General features: G+C 44.9%; 1 protein-coding gene across 1 annotated transcript in view; it reads right to left on the bottom strand.

Annotated features, from left to right (window-relative positions):
• Positions 1–6,975: 6,975 nt before the first annotated feature.
• LOC137438781 (late secretory pathway protein AVL9 homolog) overlaps positions 6,976–22,620 on the bottom strand; it is an 86,574-nt gene continuing 70,929 nt past the window's right edge. Inside the window, exons 10-16 of the mRNA XM_068134134.2 lie at positions 20,114–20,571; positions 18,706–18,840; positions 18,108–18,330; positions 14,662–14,779; positions 9,207–9,260; positions 9,010–9,098; positions 6,976–7,342 (exon numbers count right to left, since the gene is read on the bottom strand). Coding sequence (XP_067990235.2) covers positions 7,233–7,342; positions 9,010–9,098; positions 9,207–9,260; positions 14,662–14,779; positions 18,108–18,330; positions 18,706–18,840; positions 20,114–20,571 — 1,187 coding nt within the window. The 3' untranslated portion in view covers positions 6,976–7,232. The remainder of the gene's footprint in view (positions 7,343–9,009; positions 9,099–9,206; positions 9,261–14,661; positions 14,780–18,107; positions 18,331–18,705; positions 18,841–20,113; positions 20,572–22,620) is intronic.

Raw genomic sequence — 22,620 nt, 5'->3', positions numbered from 1 at the left:
TTACTCCACCTCCTACTTCAGACGTGGACCGGCTGCTTGATGGGTTGAGCCAAAATACAGATGGAATGGAGTTTATTTGATGATCCACTCGCTCCTTAATTATTGTTCCTTTAATCACATAAAAAAGTGTTCCCCGATTATGAGCAGCCGGATGTCCAAGTGAATATACAAGTGTGATGGTAGGGATTTGATGTTTTGAGTGTTACATTATTTCTATACTAAAACACACATCAAGACTCGTGTTGTTCATTTTATTTCCTGACATTGGAATCTGATGCTAAATGTCCAGCCCCATCTTAGACGATTTTTGACACATTAGTTGGACCACCTGGAAACTGTGGAACCCAAGCTCTTAACATTGGCATCCATTTGTGGCAGTATCCATCTTGTCAACCCCATATGTCCATCCCTAGCTCTCATTCCTTATCATCACTCCCATCAATCCCTCCTGCCATCCTTTCTCCGCCTATTAATCCTCTTATTTGTCCTATTAATTTGTATATCCTATTAATCCACACACACGCACCTCATCCTTTTATAGCAGAACAAAAGGAGGCAAATACTAGTATTGTATGATTGAGTTGTGGTATAATTATTGTACACCGCTCCTTTCCTATTCCATCTCCAGGCGCTGCATGACGTCATCGCCGGGCAACGAAGGGAGCCGGCGACGACGTGCGCTGAAAGGGAGTACTCAGTTTTAACTCCGTTTGTTTGTTTGGGCAATATCTCAGCCATACTTTGAGCTAGGAAGCTGAAATTTGGGCAAAATAGTGAGCACGTACTTTCGCAAAAATGTATTTTTTATTTTTTGATTAATCAATTCATTGATTGATTACTGAATTATTATCAATTTATAAAGTACTTATTTATTTTATTTTTCATCTTCGCAGTATTTCAGGCACCTTTTGAGTAAGGAAGCTGATATTTTGACACGACGACCAAGTGATTTGGCTGTATATGATATTTTTGATTTATTGATTAATCAATTAATCTATTAATTATTTCATTTTTCGATTAATTTTGAAAAAGTTTGATTTGGATGAAGCGGTGGTGGTTTAGGTATGCTATTAACCAATTGATTAGGAAATTAATTGGTTTACGATTATTTATTTTAATTACGTCCTGGTGTGTACCCCGATTTAGAATAGGTACACCGTATCTCTGCGCATCGTAAGAGGAAGGAAGGAAGGGCATCTGCCATAAAAACATTGCCTCAAACAGGGAACCATGATTGTCATGGGGCCCGCAAGGCTAACCCCCACTCTAGTGGGGAAAAATGGCCTTAAAACGATCATTCATTCATTTATTTTAATTACGCAATTAATGAATTCATCAATCAATTATTGTAGACCGCTCCCTCCCAATTCAATCTCCATGTGATACACTGCGGCATCTCCTGGTGCTGAAGCCACCCCGGCAATGTCGCGTGCTGGAGGATATGTAACCTATTTATTTATTTGACATGGGGGCGGTTTACTTTGAATGTAGCTCTACTTGTATTTATTGTGGTCAAAAGGAGGTGAAGGTGGTTTGCTAAATGAAATATGTCGATTTTAATTGAAATAGGACAAACTTGGATTAATACGATGTTCGAGCTCAAAACAAATAAAACTCAGAGATTCGATGGCAGGGAAGATGATACATGTTTTAAGTTTTTTTTCATCGAATACAGATTTGTATACATTCTGTATTTATGAAGACATTACCCATTCCCTGTATGTCATTATCGAGCCAGCTAGGTTTTCACCATTAATCTAATAACGTGGCAATTCTCTTGGGAATATTAAAAGTACTTGACCCACATTAAAAGGAGCGAATTAGGGGACGAACACGGGGAAAAGGTTTACAGCTCCATTTTATTATCTGCTTTTATTCAAGTTAAGATCAAAAAGGTGTTTTTTGTTCATTAGGTTATAATCCGAAAGAAGTTGTTCAAGGACACCAATCAAACAGTAGGAGCACAACTTTAGCACACGTACGCTATTATGATGCGAGACCATCTTGGTAGGCCGAGCGGTCTGAGACTTCACATTGGCAAAAGTGAACAATGACAAAAACCTCTATTTATTTGAGATCCCCATTTGACCTTGACCTTTAACCCAGAAGGGTATGATGCAAATGAAGTTTAAATGCGGCGTGCTCTAGGCTGTCTATGGAGGGCAATTTCATTCTGATCGGACAAACCCTAGTTGAGTTTTGGTGAAAAATGGTAATGTCTTAGGTCATGACCTTAAAAGGTAGGTCAAAGTCAAATAAAATACGTCAACCCTGCAAAGTTTGTATTCCCATTATTGGTGCAAAATTTCATTCCGAAAGTCCCAGCTGGCTCTGAGATACAGCTCGGAAATTGGGAGTGCATGAAGCTAACTCATAAGGATCTAAAAAAAAAACTCTGGTGTACCATAAAAAATTGGGGCTACTAAATGTAGAACCAAACCCGACAACAGGTATAAGCCTCCCACTATCATATAGGGGGGTCTTAATAAAAGACACTTTTAGGCCCGACACAGTTACTGACATAACATTTTTATTTTTTTATTTTTATACATAGTCAAGAGACCATGGAAGAGTGAGAACAGAATGGGTGAGGACATAACATAACACAAGGAATAGCAGGAAGAAAATGGGGAAATGCAAACTGCAGGGTAGAGAGAGAAAATAGAGGGAGACAGACAAACAAGGCATGTAGGTAAAGATAAAGGGGTAGGAGAGAACGCATTCGGTGGATAAGATGGATATATAAGCAAAATTTTGGGAAGGTTGGTGGTGGTTTTGACGGGTGGAGAAAAGATCATGGTTTTGGAAGGGGGATGATCTGAGATGTTGATGAACAGCTATCTTGAAGACCTGGAGGGTAAAATGCAAATGAAGAGGATGCGGAAGCTGGTTCCACAGGTGAGAAAAAAAGAAGAATAAATGAGTGGTGAGCAGTGATCCTGGATTTAGGGAATTTTACTAGAAAGGGGTTGCTGCTGGACCACGTGTACCTAGGATGAACAAAGAATGGAGAGGGCAGAGGGTGAAAGACCAGAAAGGAGGAGGAGGAAGACGGAGACCAATGACCTATCGGCGATGGCAAAGTGATAGGCCCATAAACTGAGCTTCAATGTGGGAGATACCAATGATCATCAAGACCTTCGTTTCCATAGCATCAAGGTGTGAGGCAGGGGAGCCAGCCTAGAGGGGAGAGCAGAACTTCATTAAGCTGTGGATGAAAGCTTTGTGGGTGGAGAGTTCAAGTTTGCCAAGGAAGCCCTTTGTATGATTGAGGATGCTCAGTTGGCAGTGGGCTTTGGAGGCCAACTTTGAAATGTGATTTGCCAAAGAAAGATCATGGCTGATTGGAGACCAAGGAGTTTGAGTGACTGGACTTTGGGAAGGTTGTTGAGAAAGTCGATGGGAGGTTTTGTGGTATGGTCCTTTCAGAGAGTGAGTGTGTGGGATTTCTCAGGGTTAAGACATATTACAAGTGTTTGACCTTTGTGATTGTTTTTTTCAAGATATGAAGACGGAGAAGAGAGGGCTGCAGCATGTCTGTCTGAAGGATGAAGGATGTCACGGCATAGGATGGAGTCATCAGCAAAGAATAGGGTTTTCCAGAGTTAGAGAGATCATTGATGAACATCAGGAATAGGACTGGACTAGAGCAGCGTCTTGGGACACTCCATCCTTGACAGGAGAGGAGATGAAAGGATTCTGTTGAGAGCCACATGTTGGCTACGAGAGTAGAGGAAGTCAGTAAGCCATATGTGGAGTTGACCTTGGATGCCATAGTCAATGAGTTTGGAGAGTAAGGCGGGATGCCAGACTATATAAAGCACGAGATAAGTCCAGAAAGACGACCCTGATCTCATGTCTGACATCAAGTGCCTCCATCTATTATTGGGTGAGTAGAAGCAGCATGTCCAAGGTAGAATGACCTGGTCTGAATCTGAATTGATGATCTGAGATGAGATCATTGGAGAAAAGGCACACTTGAACAAAGTTTGCAAATCGCACTTCAATGAATCGAGGAATAAAGGAATCGTTTAATATCTGTTTAACGAGAGGTGTAAACGGTTGCAGAAAATAAGTACATCAGGTCCAGTATGTACAAACAATTTGTCCATCATGGTGTCAGGCATCACTGGATGGCGTTCAAAAAGCAAAGGTCGGCGCTGCCGCAAGTGCCGTGTTCAAACACAGGCGCAGTTTCATCAAGATGGCCACAAATGTCATGTCAAAAATAAAAAGATTCACAAAACCCAACAGCAACACATCGAGATCAGAGGCTTCTTCGCATTCCCCATTTAATAAATAGATTCACAACAAACAGCAAAACGTACCATACATGCTGACGCGCCGTTAATACAATATCGACAATCGAGAACGGGAATATGTGCACCGGCCCTGAAAACCATGGGATCGACTAATGCGCTCAAGTACAAACTCTTGTCAACCGACGTTTACAAACGTTTTAACCTGCAAGTAAAAAATAACCACACAATGGACGTATTTAAAATGCGACTAGACAATCAGCCATGCCGTGATACATTGGACGACTGAACAAATAGTTTCCATTTCACGGTGCAAGTTGCTGACGTACAAAGTTTTTCTGGAGTATTTAAAAAAAAATCCCAATAAATATTAAACATTTAATGGCAATACAACAGGTAGACGGCCGATTGTGCTTAATCAGTACAATCAATCGATTGATTCAAAAAATAAAAGTGATGGCGACGCTTCTGATCCCTTTCGCTACTTTCTTTAAAAAAAAATTTTGACCATTATTTATTTATTTTACTGTTGCAAGTACATACAGGGGAAGGGTCGGGCCCATAATTATCATTCAGCATGACCTGTAACAAGGGAAGGGAATAAGTCAACCACCAGCATCACAGGGAGACCAGACCAGTTGGGGCAGATATTATCCCACCCTGAAGGTCGTTAATGAGCCAGCTGGGTTTTTGCCGATAATCCAGTAGTAGCATGGCAGTTCCGAAACTAAGGCTTCCTGAAGCTGAAAATCAATATCCATAATACTGCTGCATTCAGGTGGCTTTGAACACAATATCTGGAATGCCAGGCCAGCATCATCACCAACGAGCCTCACCACAGTAGCTTCTTCTCCCCCTTAATGAGACTTGAGCACATTCAGGGAAACCTCAAGATGAACCGCTTCGTCAAAGGCCCTCCAATAATAATGCCCCCCTATTGCACGAGCAATGCTTTATGTACAAGGTAATTCTTCATTATTATTCCCTTTTCCCCCACCCTTTGCTTGCTTCCAACTAACTAAATAAACAGGTATAAAGCAAATATTTTTGGGAAGTTAAACATGTGATCAAATGAAGTTGATAAGAATACTGGGAGATGCGTAAAGCAGATATTGCGTGCACCCAAAACATTAAAAGTCAGCAACATGATTAGAAAGATCGTTTATAAATGACGGGGTGGGGAAAGGGGAAATCTAAATTGTATTTTTATTTATTACTTATTTACTTTCAATTGAAATTACGCAGCAAGGTAAAAAAAACATTTTCTCCACAGATGGAACCCCACCTGCCGGGCTCCTGGACATCTGTGGACCGCTCGAGGAGGTATGATCCCATCTGCAGAACCCGCAGGGGCCCTGGGACTTCATTGGTGACCCCAGGAGCAGGTGGGATCTCATCCACTCAGTATATAAATGAGGTTAAAAAAAAAATCAATTTTATTTTTATTTTCCAAATTATAGAAATTACACAGAGACAAACACACATTCTTGGTTAAAAGAAAAGGTTAAAGAACCCCTGTAATTCCTTCCACCTCTCCCCCCTCTAATTCCTTTGAACTCTCCTTCCCACCCCCTCCCCCCACATGTACTTCCTTCCACCTCTTTCCTCCCCCCCCATGTAATTCTTTCCACCCCTCCCCTCTTCTAATTCATCCCATCTCTATCCCCTCCCCCCCCCCCCCCACCCCCCATGTAATTCCTTCTACCTCTCCCCTCTTATAATTCCTTCCACCACTCCTCCCCCATGTAATTTCTTCCACCTCTCCCCTCTCTAATTCCTTCTACCTCTCTCCCCCCCACCATGTAATTCCTTCCACCTCTCTAATTCCTTCCACCGCCCATGTAATATCTAGCCCCCCCCCATCACCCCCTCATGTAATCCCTTCCCCAACTCCACCTGTACTTGCCCCCACCCTCCAATTCCCTCCACTCCCTCTCCTAAAGTCCACCCATCACTGTCTTTTCATTCATCCATCCATCTACTCTCTTCCATCAACCACCCCCCCCTCCCCCCTCTCCCGAATATCCCTCCCTCCTTCATTGTGAATCACGATTTAAAAATAATTTCATCAATCACACTTGCAATACAATCTCAATTCTTTCAAATGGAATTTTAAGAAAGCAACGGAGGTTTGAATGCCAGAAAAATGGTCCCATATCTCTATTTGCAACAAACTTCCAGAAAAGTAATGGATGATTCAACCATGAGAACAGAATGGATAAACCACCTTTAGAGGCCATTTTTCCCCGCAAAGCGGGGGTTGGCCTTTTTCGGGAACCGTGGTTGTTGTTGTTTTTCGGTCCCCTATTTGAAGCAATGTTTTACGGCCGGATGCCCTTCCTGCCGCCAACCCTTTTTGTCGCCTTTTGCGACAAGCAGGGAATTACCAGTGAACTGGTACTCAATTAGCCGACCTCGGAAGGATGACAGGCTGAGTCAACCCCCCTGGCGTTAATTCAGCGATCGACCGGGATTCGAACCCAGGATCCTTGGATCCTAAGCCGGCACCCTAGCCGCTAGCCCAACACCAGGGATTGAGAACAGAATGGATACCGCGCGATTTTTCTTAAACCATCTGAACAACACCAAAGTGGCTCCTCACAAGACTCGGGCAAAGTAGGTGATAAAATGGTCATACCAAAATATAACATTCCTATATACGGAACAAATAATATTTATCGACTTTACTGCGTAATTAAAACAGTGAATGAATTACTTGTTGAAACCTGATTGGGAACATTTTCCCTTTTTGTTTTAATTTAAAAAAAAATACATTTAAAGAGTAACATTCCAACTATTCGACACATTAAGCAATCGTGACTTCAAATGTCCAAAATACTCGTGATCTGCGTTTTAATGGTTCGTGTTTAATGTGGAATGCTTAATACCGCGATGCTTCATTTCGTCTAAAATGCATCTTGCATCGTGTCCTGTGGATTCCTTTACTTCCCAACTCATGGCAAACGTCCTCTTTTACGATTCTTCTGCTCCTGGTTGGTCTGTGGCTGTTGGTTGCGTCAGGCCAGAAAACCACGTGGAAACGGCAGACCTGGCATTATGCAGCGCTCCACCAACCGAATGACCTGCAAGGCACGTGGTGGCGCACACCGGTGATGCACAGCGTCAAAAAGGGTCTAATGGTAGCAATGAGACCTTGAGCCAAAGCAGAAGAAAATATCTTGAGATCAATGGTCATCTCAAACCAGAAATTCGAAAAATGCCGTTTCACGACTTTTTTAAAAAAAGGCGAGCAAAGGCTCACGGAACATTTTATACATAAATCACGTCCAGGACGGAAAGACGTTAGGAGACATCAGTGCGCAGGCCTAGAAGTATGCACACTCGCCTCTGAGGTGTCATGTCTCGTTTTGACCCTCGGCACAGCTTTTTTTTTTTTTTTTGTATACTGAATCGAGGCTCGTGAAAGAGCTAACATTTATTTCACAAACAAATCAACCAGACAAACAAAATATATAAAAAGAGGGAGCGGAAGACAAGATGGGGAGTGAAGGGGAAGCACACAAACACAACATTTGAAAGCAGGGAGATGTGTGGGAGGGAGAGGGCTTGGGAGGGAGAGGGCTTGGGAAGGGGGGGGGGGGGGGGGGGTTGGAGAAGTATAAAACACAAGGACTTCCAGGACAGAAGTTGGTATTTCAAAAAAGTGGATTTGGGGTGAAATTAGCGGGGGTAGAAAAGATCAAGGTTTTGGATGGGGGAAGATAAGAGATGGTGGTGAACAGCTGTTTTAAAGACCTGGAGGGTGGAGTGGGATTGAAGAGAGTGAGGGAGTTTGTTCCAGAGGCAGGAGAAAAGAGGAATGAAGGAGTGAAGGTGAGCAGAGAGTCTTGATTTTGGAGACCAAATTTCTGCAGCTATAAATTGTCATCCTCGTGTTCGGCAGGCAGGGCAATTCACAAATGTGCGTGCCGTCCTCTGATGGACGTTAAACTGGGCTTCCTGTCTGCCAACATTAGTTGGTTGTAATTAAATATCCCACCTCAGTTTGGTACGACAAACACGCCTATCCAAAATTAAGCACAAATTATTACAAGGTACGAGAAAATATTCAACATCCAGGTAGGTAAGCCAGATAGTTTTAAACAAAACGAAGCCACTGATCATGAAACAGGTTTTGCAACACGTACATGTGTGTGTATTTTTGCGTCGCCAGCGTCCTCGCTAAGGGGGCTCTGCTGCACAGAAGCGATGTGCTTTCAGAATAGCTAGATTAATGGAAGCTACGCTTGAGTGGGAAGCACAGGTCCTTCCACGGATGGAATCTGAATCTATATCCCACCGATCACTACCAGCAAGGGTTGTTATTTAACAGGCATGATGTGCCAAATGGCCCCGTCCTGTCTAAAAGTTCCTGATAAAGCACAAAGTTTCATTTTAAACATGATCCTTCCAACTTTGATGAAAATTCAAACTGTACGTAGTGTATTTTGCAAATCTGATCAAGTTGAACAACTACATGAACAGCTTTATGAAGATTACATCTTTGGCCTGTAATTATTCCAAGTTGAGGGAAAGGAGGGTCGGTGGGAAGGGTGACTTGTTTCTATGGAGACCAAATTTCTGCTCCGCAGAATCCACAAATTAAATACATTCTGGTTATCCAGTATCAACCTGCTCCCCAGCCTCTACCCCTCAACCCCAATACCATTTCTCACACCGCACCCTCGACACAGACGATGAGCAACTGAGCATTCTTGTGTGGCGTGGGAAGTCAAATTGTGCCTCTTACCGACTGCCTTGCTTGTCTGTACCATCGAACGGCCTGTTGTCAAAACAGCATTTCCGATCTTTTTGCCACGTTCGCTGTTCTGCACGGAGCTGCAAAAACAAGGAAAATACAAAATGGCCTCGTTTCGAATTGCACCAACAAAGGGATGCTTTGTTTGGTTGTGTCCGAGGCCAATTTGCTCGTAAGTTTGCACTCACTGTGCCAGGCGGAGTTTCACATCGGACACACTGTACTGTCCCTGGAATGGATGTCTGCAAAGCAAATAGGACAAAACAAATGAAGCACAAAAAGACCTGCACAGATAAAATGACAAAAATATAATAAAGATGACATTTCACTTTAAGTCAAAAGTGTAAAAGTTTTTCTTTATTTTAATGATTGCACAATTCCTCGAAACAATGAACAAAACCTGTTATTCAAAGCATTTAATAAATAAAACAAGAGCGAGAATTGCTTTGCAATACGTATCCCCTACAGGTGTTTTTTTGTTTGTTTGTTTTTTACAAATTTAAAAAAAATCGATGAAACGCCCCGAAACTTGAACTTGTTCTGTAACTTATAATAATGAAGCCATGTACGTTTTCCTTCCGTTTGACTTCCGTTTTCCGGTCCGGTCGTGAGAGGACGCTGGCGTCGTTTGCTCGCCGCTTCTCTGACTGGACCATTGTCCGTGTCTTGCTTTCCTGGTGGTCGTGGCGGATTTATGGCCATTGAGTCTTCCTCTGCGCGGTCCCGGCTCTGCTCTGCTGCTCCGGGCTTCACCTGCTCGGCTCCATCGCTGTTTCCTCGGGCCCACTCCCGTTGGTTGTGTCGATTGTTTCGCCTCCTCACCCTTGGCCGCGTGCTCGCTTTGCCTTCGCTCCTGCTGGCATGGCTCTGCGGTACTCTGCCGCAAGGCTTCTCCTGCTTAAAACCCGCTCCACCCCATCATGCATCTCTGCAATCAGATCGAATGGACTCCTGCGTCGACCCAGGTACATTCACCGTGGCTCCGGTCGTAAGTTTGTTTATTTACAATCAGGTCACTCCATCCCCATCCTCTGGTCGGCTCAGCGCACTCCCACTCATCGTCCCAACACACCTGGTCACAACAACGCACAAAATCGCACCTCCTGTCTGCGAACCCTGGCCAAATCACCTGGATTCATACCCGCCGTACAAAACAACATCAAGCTCACCCTGTTCAATACCCGGTCCCTCAACAACAAATGCCTCATCCTGAACGACTACATCCTGGAAAATAAACTGGACTTTCTCTGTCTCACTGAGACCTGGCAACAACCACTGGACTACTACACGCTCAACCTCACCACACCCAATGGATATTCTTACATCAATAAACCACGCTCGGAGGGCCGAGGTGGTGGAATTGCCGTTATTCACCGACAAGACATCAAGACCAACCTCATCTCCATCTCATCTGCTCCATCATTTGAACACCTGGCTTTTAAACTCTCTGGTCACACACAGTCAGTCATGGCTGTTGTCTACCGCCCTCCCAAACCACACCCATCATTCCTGTCTGACTTCTCCTACTTTCTGACCCAGCTATGTTCCCTCTCCCCCTCAATCCTCCTCCTTGGTGATTTCAATATCCACATGGACTCCACTGACTCCACGCTAACCACTGACTTCACTGATTTACTCACCTGCTTTAACCTCACTCAACATGTCAACTTTCCTACCCATAACCGTGGTCACATTTTGGACCTTGTCTGCTCTACTGGACTAATTTTGCACCATCTCTCTGGCTCCGACCTCACTCTCTCTGACCACCTAGCCATCACTCTGACCATCAACATCCCCACCCCAGCACCAAGGCATTATCGCACTATCAACTTCCGTAAGCTAAACGCTTTTTCACCTGCCTCATTCTCATCGACCCTCTCTGAAAAAATGTCCACTTCTCCCTTCGTTGACCTCCACACCCCTTCTGACCTCACTGACTACTACAACCACACTCTCTCTTCCTGCCTTGACCAAATTGCGCCTATAAAAACCAAAACAGTTTCTTTCACCCATTCTGCTCCCTGGTTTACCCCTGAGCTCCGCCTAATGAAAACTCGTGCTCGCCAACTTGAAAGACTCCGCAATAAAACAGGTCTCACAGTTCACTCCCAGGCCTACAAGGACCACATACAACACTATAAAGATGCCCTCTCCCGCGCCCGCTCCGCCTACTACTCTCAAATTATCCACTCTGGCTCCGGAAACCCAAAAGCACTCTTCTCTACAATAAACAAACTCCTCAGCCCCCTGAACACCACCACCCAGTCATTCACAATAGACAACTGCATCTCCTTCCTTTCATTCTTCCAACGCAAAATTGAAAACATCTACAACAGCTTGACCACCGCCGCACCCGCTCCCCCTCAAACCACCTGCCCCCCCTTATCCTGCCATCCCCTGTCTCAATTCTCCCCAGTCTCCCCTACTGACCTCTCTGAACTCCTCATCGGAATGAAAACTGCCACCTGCACTCTTGACCCCATCCCCTCCAGCTTTGTCAAGGCCTCCCTTCCTGCTCTTTCTCCACTTATCATTGCAACAATAAACTCCTCCCTGTCTACAGGCATCGTCCCACCATCCCTCAAAATTGCTGCTGTTACCCCCATTCTGAAAAAACCTGGACTAAACCCTGACACCCTAAATAACTTCAGACCCATCTCCAACCTACCCTTTCTGTCAAAGGTTTTGGAACGCGCTGTAGCCACTCAACTCAAGCATCACCTCTCTGCCAATAACCTGTATGAAACATTCCAATCCGGATTCCGGTCCAACCACAGTACTGAAACTGCTCTCCTCAAAATCACCAACGACCTTCTCCTCTCCTCTGATGCTGGCAACCTCAACATTCTCATCCTCCTCGACCTCAGCGCTGCCTTTGACACCATCGATCACACCATCCTCCTCACCCGACTTGAAACCACCTTTAACATTACCGGCACTGCCCTCTCTTGGATTAAATCATACCTCTCTGACAGACGTCAGTTCATCTCCATCAATAACTGCAAATCCCCCACTGCTCCCCTCCCCCAAGGTGTCCCCCAAGGTTCAGTTCTTGGCCCCCTCCTCTTTATCCTTTACCTGTCCCCCCTCGGTCACTTAATCCGCCGTCATGGTCTCCAATTCCACTGCTTCGCCGATGACATCCAGCTTTTCATCTCCACCAAGTCCATCTCCACCGCCACCCACTCTATCCTGACAAACTGCATCACTGAAATAAAATCCTGGCTTCAAATCAACTTCCTCAAACTTAACTGTGATAAATCTGAAATAATCATCATTGGCCCAAAAACGCTCACCAAGTCCACCCATAACTTTGCCCTCAACATCGACGGTTTCCCAGTGTCCACCTCCCCTCACATCCGGAATCTTGGCATCATCTTTGACCAAACCCTCTCCTTCGACAAATACACTAAACAGATCACAAAGACAGCCTTCTTCCACCTGAAAAACATCGCCCGTCTCCGTCCATCCCTCTCCTCTGTGGCTGCAGAAACCCTCATCCACGCCTTCATCACTTCCCGTCTGGACTACTGCAATAGCCTCCTTTATGGTTCACCCTCAACAATCACCAATAAACTCCAATACATTCAGAACTCCGCTGCCCGTCTACTCACCCATTCCCGGACCCGTGACCACATCACCCCCGTCCTTTACAAGCTTCACTGGCTCCCCATCTCCCAGAGAATCCAGTACAAAATCCTCCTCTTGACCTACAAAGCCCTCCATAACCTGGCCCCATCCTACCTGGCTGACCTCCTCTCCAGACACACTCCCACCCGCAACCTCCGCTCTGCTGGTACCAACCTCCTGACCCCCCCCATCCGGACCAAATTTAGATCCTGGGGGGACAGGGCCTTCTCCATCGCTGCTCCCACCCTCTGGAACTCGCTACCTCACACCATCAGAGACTCCTCCTCACTCACCACATTCAAAACATCACTCAAGACCCACCTGTTCAACACTGCATTCAACATTTAACCCACAGCATCTAACCCCTGACTATCTCCTCTCCTTCTCCCTCCTTTGTGCTTTGAATATTTCCCTATTGATTCTTCTTTTTTTGCAATTGTCTTTATGTTTTGCTATGCGTTATGTTTTGCACTCTGTCAAAGCGTCTTTGGGCTTCCTGAAAAGCGCTATATAAAATAAATGCATTATTATTATTATTATGTACCAAGTTTCAGTTGAATATGTTGAAGGGTATGGAAAAAAAGTCTGGAAAACTACAGGTGGGACGAACAGACAAAGATGGACGGAGAGCAAACCTACAATCCCCTCCAGGTAGGGGACATTATTTTTGGGGGTAACCATCATATATTATATTTTTAAGACTTACAAACATATCCAATTGCTATTTAAGGGGTGAAAACTGAGGAGTCATTTCCGTGAAATCCACAATCTAAACTCTAAATAATTGTGGATAGGTTTTGCCATTGAAATTGTGGTATATTTGTTTAAAGTTCATTATTTAAGAACGTGCATTGATAACCACGGGGCTGGCAGGATGGTCTTCAAGTATGTATACTTTCCTTTGAGCTGTCTAGCCTGGGTTTGAATCCTGGCCCAGCTATAAACTGCTATCCATGTGTTTCGCATGCAGGGCGAGGCATTGATGTGTGCGCCATTCCTTGAAAAGATGGTAAGCCGGAAGACGCGTCTGCAAGCACTGATGGCGTTGGTGAACGTTAAAGATCCCACATTGTCTAACGAAGCATAGCAGAGTCAATCACCGGCATCCTGAACAAATTACAAATTTCTACCCAATCAGTTGCCAAACCGCACTTTGCAAGTGTGGCGAGTATGGCAATACCCTCCCACACAAGTTGAGAGAGGCCTTCGACCTGCAGTGGACTAAAAAATGGTGAATCATGGTGATGATGGATGACATACATGACATACAAAGCGATGTCATTAAAACACAGAGCCAGGAAATTTGTTCGCAACCTCAAGTCCTCAACCCTCGCACAACCCTCCCCATCCCAACACTGTGCTCCCCTCCTCAAGAGGGCAGAGGGCAATCTTCCATCATTACATATTATTTCTTCATTACCTCATTAAAATAGTGGAAAATTTATCTGCATTGCAGCGGCATATTAGCCTGGACAGGATAAGAAACTATAAAATATAATTTGATGTGAATACGTCAATAGATATGCCTCTGCCCGCATTAGACCTCAACCTACTGTTACGTTTGATCTCAGTTAAAGGTCATGTGAAAAATTAAAAGTCACATGAGAGACAGAGAGAGTGCAACAGAGAAAAGAGACAAGTAGAAGTGAGAAAACATCAGATGCTTCTAACTTGAGTCTGTAATCTGCAAAATGATTGTCAAAGTGCATGTGACCTGTGTGACCCTAGGACGTGTGACATTTTGACCCAAAATTGAGTGAGTTCAACTTTGCACCATAGTACATACTTGTACCAAGTTTGGTCATAATCCTTGGGGTTTTTTTTGTTGTTGTTTGTTTTTTTGTACACAGAGCCGAGGCTCGTGTAAGAGCTAAAACCCCTTCCGCGGCTCACAAGTTATCGCTGTAACGAAAATTCACTACGCACGCACGGACGAATACACAGCTGAACGAACAACCATAAAACATAATGCCTCCAGCGGCTTCAGCTGCAGAGGCCTAAAAAATGAATTACCCCTCCGTGACTTCAACCATTCCAGGGTGCTCTCTGCCATGCCACACGCGGTAGTTGTGTGTGTTCTGCCACATCGACACAAATCCAACGCCGTAGTCTGCAATAATTCGCTCGTTGTCTGGAAATGGGATGACAGGTTTGCACTGAATCAGTAAGGCAGAGAAGCATGCACTTGCAGCTTGAACAGCTGAAGTCAATGTTGTGAAATCAACTGATTATGCTTTCAGATTCCGAGTAAATCATGGCATTATCCACAAGATTGCTGGCAAATCGTTTGTTCGCAATAAAATGTACAGGCAAAACGATTCAAACGTCCTGCAATAATTTTGTACATACGTGCAAATAAAGTTGACCTGGATATGTTTGAATAAATGTCTTGTATTCCAATTTGAGTCAGGCCTGACCAGCACGACCATGACTTGGGAAAAGCTTTCCCAAGCCGAAATCACAGGTGGGAACTAGAACGGCACTCGGTAGAGCGCATACCACCACCAGGCTGAACAATTTACGTTTTATATCCCACTGATAGGCCGGATCCAGATCTTCACCAACATGGAATCAATTCGTCTTTGTTACCCAACTTGCCCACCAAGTTTAATCCGAATCCGTCAATAACCTTTTGAAATATCGTGCTAGATAGTGTATCGTTTTTGGCCCCATCTCTCAATGGTGAAGATTAACTTTTATAGCATCCAGATCTTCACCAAAATATAATCAATTTATCCTTTTCAAAACCCAACCGGTCCACCAAGTTTCGGCTGAATCCGACCATAACCTTTTGAGATATCCTGCTCATAAGCAGAGAGACAAGCAAATAGGGGTGTATACATAACATCCGTCCACCTTCGGTAACAAATGTAATAATTGAGGCCATTAAGGAAATAGTGGTTCTTACATGACCACAATTATTCCTGCCTTCTCGTGGGTCTTCTCGTGGTCTCGTGGGTAAGGTCTTGGCCCAAATTTTTCACGAACTGCCTGCCTGGCCTGAAGTTCGACTAAGTAGGTTAGAGAATTTTGCAATCTGTTCATGTTGCCAGCAATATCTCTCATATTCTTCATGAAGGACACTTTTTTTTCTTTTCTTTTTTGTATACATGATCAAGGCTCGTGTAAGAGCTAACATTAATGACAAAAAAAAAAAAAAAAAAAAAAAAAAAAAACGGACACATACGACGAAATAAAGGGAACGGGACACAAGAAGGGGAGAGAGGGGGAAGCACACAAGTACAACATTTGAGAGCAGGGGCATCGGGAGATCTGTGGGAGGTAGAGGGCTTGGGGGGAAGAGTGTGGGAGGAGGGGTGGGGGTAGGAGAGGTAAAAAAAACAAAAACACATGGACACTGCTAGGACTTCCAGGAAAGAAGTTGGTATTTCAGAAAAGTGGATCTGGGGTGAATTAACAGGGGTAGAAAACATCATGGTTTTGGATGGGGGAAGATAAGAGATGGTGGTGAACAGCTGTTTTAAAGACCTGGAGAGATAAGTGGGATTGAGAGAGTGAAGGAGTTTGTTCCAGAGGCGGGAGAAAAGAGGGATGAAAGAGTGGAGGTGAGCAGAGTCTTGATTTTGGCAGTTTCACCAGAAGAAGGTTGCTGGCAAATCTTGTGCGACCTGCAGGAGTACTTGGGGGACAGAGCACAGACAGGGCTGGGGGGGCTAGGCCAGAGAGGAGTCGGTAGAAGACAGAAAGACCACCAACCTGCCTGCGGTGAGTGAGTGAAAGGCCCTCACAATCGGCTTCATCGCGGGAGATTCCAATGATTCTGAAAGCTTTGGTTTCAACAGCGTGAAGCCGAGTGGGGTGTGAGGCAGGAGCACCGGCCCAGAGGGGCGAGCAGTATTCCATTGAGCTGCGGATGAAAGCCTTGTATGTGGTGAGGAGCTCAGGTGTGCCAAGGAAGGACTTCGCACGATGGAGAATGCCCAGTCGGCGACTGGCTTTGGAGGCCAGCTTGGAAATGTGGTTTTCCCAGGAAAGATCCTGGCAGATTGTGAGACCCAAGAGATTGAGTGACAGAACTTCTTGGAGAGGATTGTTGAGAAAGTAGATGGGAGGGTTGTCCACTTGTCCAGTCGGTCTTTTCAGAGAGACATAGTAAGAGTGTGGGATTTGTCAGGATTAAAAGACATGTTCCACTTGTTTGACCAGTCTGATTTTGTCCAGGTCTGCAGAGAGTGAGGAGTTTGTAGACTGGCGATCTGAGGGATGAGGTATGGAGTGACAGAGAGTGGAGTCATCAGCAAAGAGATAGAGAGGATTTTCCAGAGAGTCGGAGAGATCATTGATGAAGACCAGAAAAAAACTTTGGACTTTTAATGTCCACCAAACACTGATGGTAGATTGGACTCCCAGTTTAACACCCACCCAAGGGAGGGCCACACACGTTGATGCCTCTCTAGGCTATCCCTTGAAGCACAATTAAACCTAGCAATAAATAGTGATTAAATGGAAGACCAAATACTGCATTGGAATCCGCATTGACTTAATCGGTTATTTAAATATAACTCAAAAGTTGTTTGGCAATGTGCTGAGCAGAGCAGAAATTGACAAAAAGCTTCAGAGGTACTGTGTAACGCCATACACCAGCGGAAGTGCTTGAGGAATGTATGTCACTGCACCAGTAGACTGCTACCAAGTCGCCACATTGAAACATGTCTCGCCGTATCAATGGATTTTTCTGTCAAACTGGTATACATGGAGAATGTGGGCAGGGAAGGCTTAGACTGATACGACTGTGGACATTGGGAAGAAATGCCTACAGCATGGGAACGCGATTGTTGCCAGGACTTGGATTTCCTAAACGATAAATTGAATGAAAATTCCTGGGGTCAAAAATATGGTGAACCTGGACTTTTTAGTTGCTCTTTTCATTAATTCACTGATGTGGAAGGGGTCGGGCGAGTTGGCACCTGATACTTTGCGCAACAGGTATTGTTCTATTTTTTTTAAATCTACATTTATACTCGAGTCATCAGGAAAGCCAAGGCTTGTAAAACCTCATCTAACTTTTAATTGCCCCATGTGTAGCTGTATCCATGTGTATACAGAATGCCCAAGAAAACACCCTCCGTAACATTGTTTACTTTCTCAACTCACGCATAACAGCTCTGGCCTATGTGTTCTTGCCAGTTTTCGGAGCTTTACGTTGAAAAATGGTTGGATACGCATCTTCTACCAATGTTTTCTGTTCACATCGTATCCTAATAGATCGACCTGTCTTTGTTACTCCGTTTGAAACCATCTGGCAACACTACATTTCAGCGACAGCAACATTTTCAGCAACATTTCAGCAACACTACATTTCAGCGGCAGCAACATTTTCAGCAACATTTTCAGCAACATTTCAGCCATCAGCAACACTACATTCAAGAAGTTGGCCTGGTTTATGGTGTCCGGGAGTACAAGGCAAACAGAACCGCACGAGGGTGCACATCACGTACCGGGCTGCAGAGTGCTGGCGAGCAGTGCATCAATGTACAGCGCAAATTGTGCGCGAACCCAATCGTCACCTCCTTCCCAATCGGTTCCGTTCAAGAATAAATCCTCACTTTCTGGCTCGGACACGTGACGCAACAACCAGTCGGTAAATCGAAGATCCGCAGTGCTCAGCTCCAGGATGCGCCGTAGTTCAGGGTCCTGTACCTCGAGTTGAGCCGTAGCCACCTGCAGTTTGACGCATTCAAACTATAACCAAAATGACACGAGTGAGCGCTACAAAAGAGATTCACAAAATCTCTTGGCAATTTGTTCAGATAGAAAGTACACAAAGCAACAAGTAGGGGCGATCATGAGGTGCAGAAGCAAGTTCTGATGCAAAGAAACCCAATTATTAAACTTTTTGTAACCAAGGTAGGAACAGAAATAAAACCACAGGTTTAATATCCAAGTCATCTATTTAAAAAAAAATAAAAAATTAAAGTTTCCTTCTACCCTAGGAACGATTTCCAAATGCTCTCCTTTCACACTTATGCTACACATGGCAAAAGCCATGAACAGATCATGGGCATGAACGAAACGATAAAAGTAAAATGTGCACACATCAACAATGACGTCAGACAGGTGCCTCTGCTGTTTGAAGATGATGTTGGTTGCGCCGGCGAGAAACCCTCGAATGGACACGTCTGCCAACAGGTGGTGCTGCTGCAACGCCATGTACGGCATGAACAGGTAGCCCTGCATCAGGCACAGGATCACAATACGTAACAGGTGAATACATACATGTACTGGACCAATATTTACTTCCTTTAGAGATTACACGGTACAATACGATGCACAAGTTTTTTCAGTGAGCGGATTCATTTTCTGTGCTAGTTTTTCCACCTGACAAACCTAACGTAGCTGAGGCGTCTCGTGTTTTCTTCTTTTTTTTAAAAAGTAAGTCGCATGGCTGCCATAATATGGTTAATTATTCACAATTTAGAACATGTTTAGGTCACATGGTATACTAAAGGCCAGCTGCATCATGGTAATTGGCATCACAATCAAAACGCGCCAAAACAATGAGAATACGGGACAAATGACATCCCAGGAATGTACGAAACAGGAAGCAAGACACCAGTATAAAATGCAGGACAAGTGGTCAAGGTGGGTAGAAGTGGTCGAAATTCCACAATTCCACAGTTGAGGTAGTTGCATCCACTGTGGGAAACTTTGTGAGATCAATCGGTCGAATTTTTGCCGCAAAGTTCAAAGAGTCGACAAGATTGGCCAAATTAGAACCGCCATCGTTTCATCGCATTTAGTATGCAGCAAGTGGCTGCAGTTTTGCATCGTTGCCGGAAGGACAGCCGTGCCACTGATGCAGTGCCCCCCTTGTAGGTTAGAGCAGGAATTTGTAATTTGTTCAGGGTGCCGGAGATAGCACGCCCACTCTGCGAAGGGTACCGTGAGTTCTATCTGTAATGTCCACCTGGTAATGCCGGCAGACGGGAGGGATGCGCAGTTTAACGTCCATCCGAGTGACGATACGCTGCGTGTGAAACACCGGGATGACGGTTTATAGCTGTGCTGACATTTGATCCCAGGCTAGACAGCTCAGATAAAGTGCGCATACCTCTCGCTAGGCCACCCTGTCATCATTATAAAACCAAGATATGCTTCCAATGTCACCCAAGTTATTTTAAAGTTTAAAAGTTATTTTTCCATAAAATGTACATGGAGCTGTATTTAAAGCATGGCACTTCCATTACAGTTGAACAGAATTTTGACTTGCTAATGAAATCTCAACTTGATTCCAATTATTCCAGTTTTATTATAATGAGGGGTTGCTCATCGAAACTCTTAACCAAAATAATAAAAGAAGATGCAACACGCTGTAAATTTGCTTCCAAAGCAACCAAGAAGCACATCCTAAGTTCTGAAAAGAAACATGGAAAATGGTCATACGCCAAAAAAAAAATCACAATGAATTCACGAGGTGGGAGAAATTTTGCAGCACTGCTCTTGCCTTGGTGAAGATCGCCAAAGGCATGCCGCGGTCATTTTCCTCCAGGCCCGACAGCGTCTCACCGCTCTGGTTCACTTCTTCTTCCTGCTTCATAACATCCGTTTCCACTTCCACGGCATCGTCGTCTAGAGCCCCTTCCGGCGTGGGAGGGCCGGTTGTCCCACCAGCAGATTCTATCTCCAGCATGCCTGGCTCAAGAGTTTCCCAATCACTCTCGGAAGAGGCGAGAGAGATCCTCAACCTGCCCGTGCCTCCACTACCAGGGGGTTGCAACAGCTCTGCGCTGTCAGTGCGCCCATCGCTGCTGCTCACACTGGCCTCACTTTCAGGACTTTCGTTGCTGCCATTAGTCGCTGCCACCGGGGGAGAAGTCTGGTTTGTACTATGCTGCCTACTGTTGTAGACGCTGAGATGAGGCCGATATCCTGATGCTTTAGCTAAGCCATACTCGATAATTCCTGGGAAGTGTGGCAGGTAGAGCAGGGAAGGGGAAGTACGACAGCCCCATGGAAAGTTAGGCATTCAAACATATCGTACAATATTTCATTCATAAAATCGACCGAGATTTTAACACTATGCCACATAAATTCATATGTTGTGCATTTCACGATTTAATGAACTACAAAATTAATTAGCCCACTGAAAACCATTCCCTAAAATATATTTATCAGTTTTAAAGGAACATCATTTACTTGTGTGGAAAAAATAGCAATCAGTAAACAATAAAAAGAGCAACCCACATGGAAATATCTATTGCATTATTATATAAAGTTTGTGGGGGTAGGGATGAAATACCATAGTGGAGATAGGAATGTATAGTTTAGCATGGACCGTGTGACGCTAAGAAGAAGAACCCTCAATGTACATAAGTAGGGGACCTGACAGGGTAAGAGCGTTTACATGTCGCCATAAGGGGCGTGGCTTTTGTGTTAATTCATTCTAGGGCATAAGATTAATAATTCCCAGTATGTAATTGCCCCTGTGATTTTCCCTACATTTTTATTTCATCTAAAAGGACCGCCATTACAACAACCATAATCGCCGACAGTGCCGGGACATTACGACCGGCAAGTACACCCCGCCCAGCCGAACATTCCCGAAGGACGGCTAGACTCCGCCTCGGAGGACAGTAATGGACAGGCCACACCCCGAGCTTCTTCATCAAGCAGGTCATGGAGATGGGATGATGCACTGGGGCACGGGGATTGGTCGAGTGTGACGTCAGTGAGGGAAAAAGGGGATGCGTCCCTCCTCCCTCTCTCTCTCTCTCTCTCTCTCTCTCTCTCTCTGGTACTGGCTGTGTGGCTGGCGGTTGCAGCATTTTTATCTCTCTCTTTCGTTCTGGTCGTGATCATGGGCGGTCGCATTCCTAGCTCGTGTGCGATCGTAAAGAGGAAGAATCCGTTTTTGGCTCTCTTGTTCTGGTGCTGGGCGTGGGCGGTCGCATTCTTTGGCTCATGTGCGCTAGTGAAAAAAGGCTCTCTCCCTTGTTCTGGCCTGGGGTGGAGGACGGCTGTGCTTCATGCCGTGTGCGCCTGAGAGACTGATCGGAGCATTGTGGAGCATGGAACGACAGGAGGAGGGCGGTTTTCCGCCGCTTCATGGCTCAGTGTGCCGTGTGATGATCCGCGCCATCTTGTGTGTTCCTGCGCGGAGACTCAGGGACCATCCACGCTTGTCCTAGTAGGAGCAAAGCTGAGTGCCGGCTGACTAGACAAAGCATTTTATTTCATTTTACTTTTCCCTGTGTGTTCGTGTAATTGTGTCTGAGTGGAGAATCCTCAATATAGGAATTACAGTTTACCTCACCATCCATTTTATTTCTGTGCTTTATTTTCATTAAATCCTTTATTTTTGCAATTCATTCTTGAATTGTGAATTTTCCTTATCGTGTGTGTTTGTTTGTTTGTGGGTGCCCGTAATAAGCCCTGTGGTTCCGTCGTACAGGTAAGACCCCGGTTTTCTTCGCCCGCGTACGCCAAAAATAATTCCGCCAAGTTTCGAACTGCCACCTCGGAGTTAACTGTTCGGCTATCTGTCCAAGGCTGGTCTTCATCGGCCACATACTTGAAAATATTATAATTACCAAATCTAGTTTTACATTGACTAAGGCTACCATGTAAGTTTTATTCAAATTTAACTAAGAGTGTGGAAGGCAGAGGCTGACAGGACCATCTACACTCTCGAGGTACGCACACTCGCCTCTAAGCTGTCTATCCTGGGTTTGAATCCCGGCCCAGCTATAAACTGTCATCCCGGTGTTTCACAGGCTGGGCCTTTCACAGGCTGATTCATCAATGTGTGTGCCGTCCCTCGGGTGAACGTTACACTGCGCTTCCCATCTGCTGGCATTAGTTGGTGGACGTTAAAGACCCCGCGGTGTCCTTTGCGAAGAGTGGGCGAGCTATCGCCGGGCACCATGGCCAAATTACAAATTCCTGCCCTGACTACTGCTGGGAAGACAATAGTAAACTACCCAAAATAACCCTTGCCAAGAAACTGCTTCG

The sequence above is a fragment of the Myxine glutinosa genome, chromosome 13, assembly GCF_964187855.1.
Source record: "Myxine glutinosa chromosome 13, kmMyxGlut1.1, whole genome shotgun sequence".
In the NCBI taxonomy this organism is placed as follows: domain Eukaryota; kingdom Metazoa; phylum Chordata; class Myxini; order Myxiniformes; family Myxinidae; genus Myxine; species Myxine glutinosa.
The sequence above is the reverse complement of the archived record's forward strand: the minus strand, read 5'-3'. Positions and strand labels throughout refer to the sequence as shown.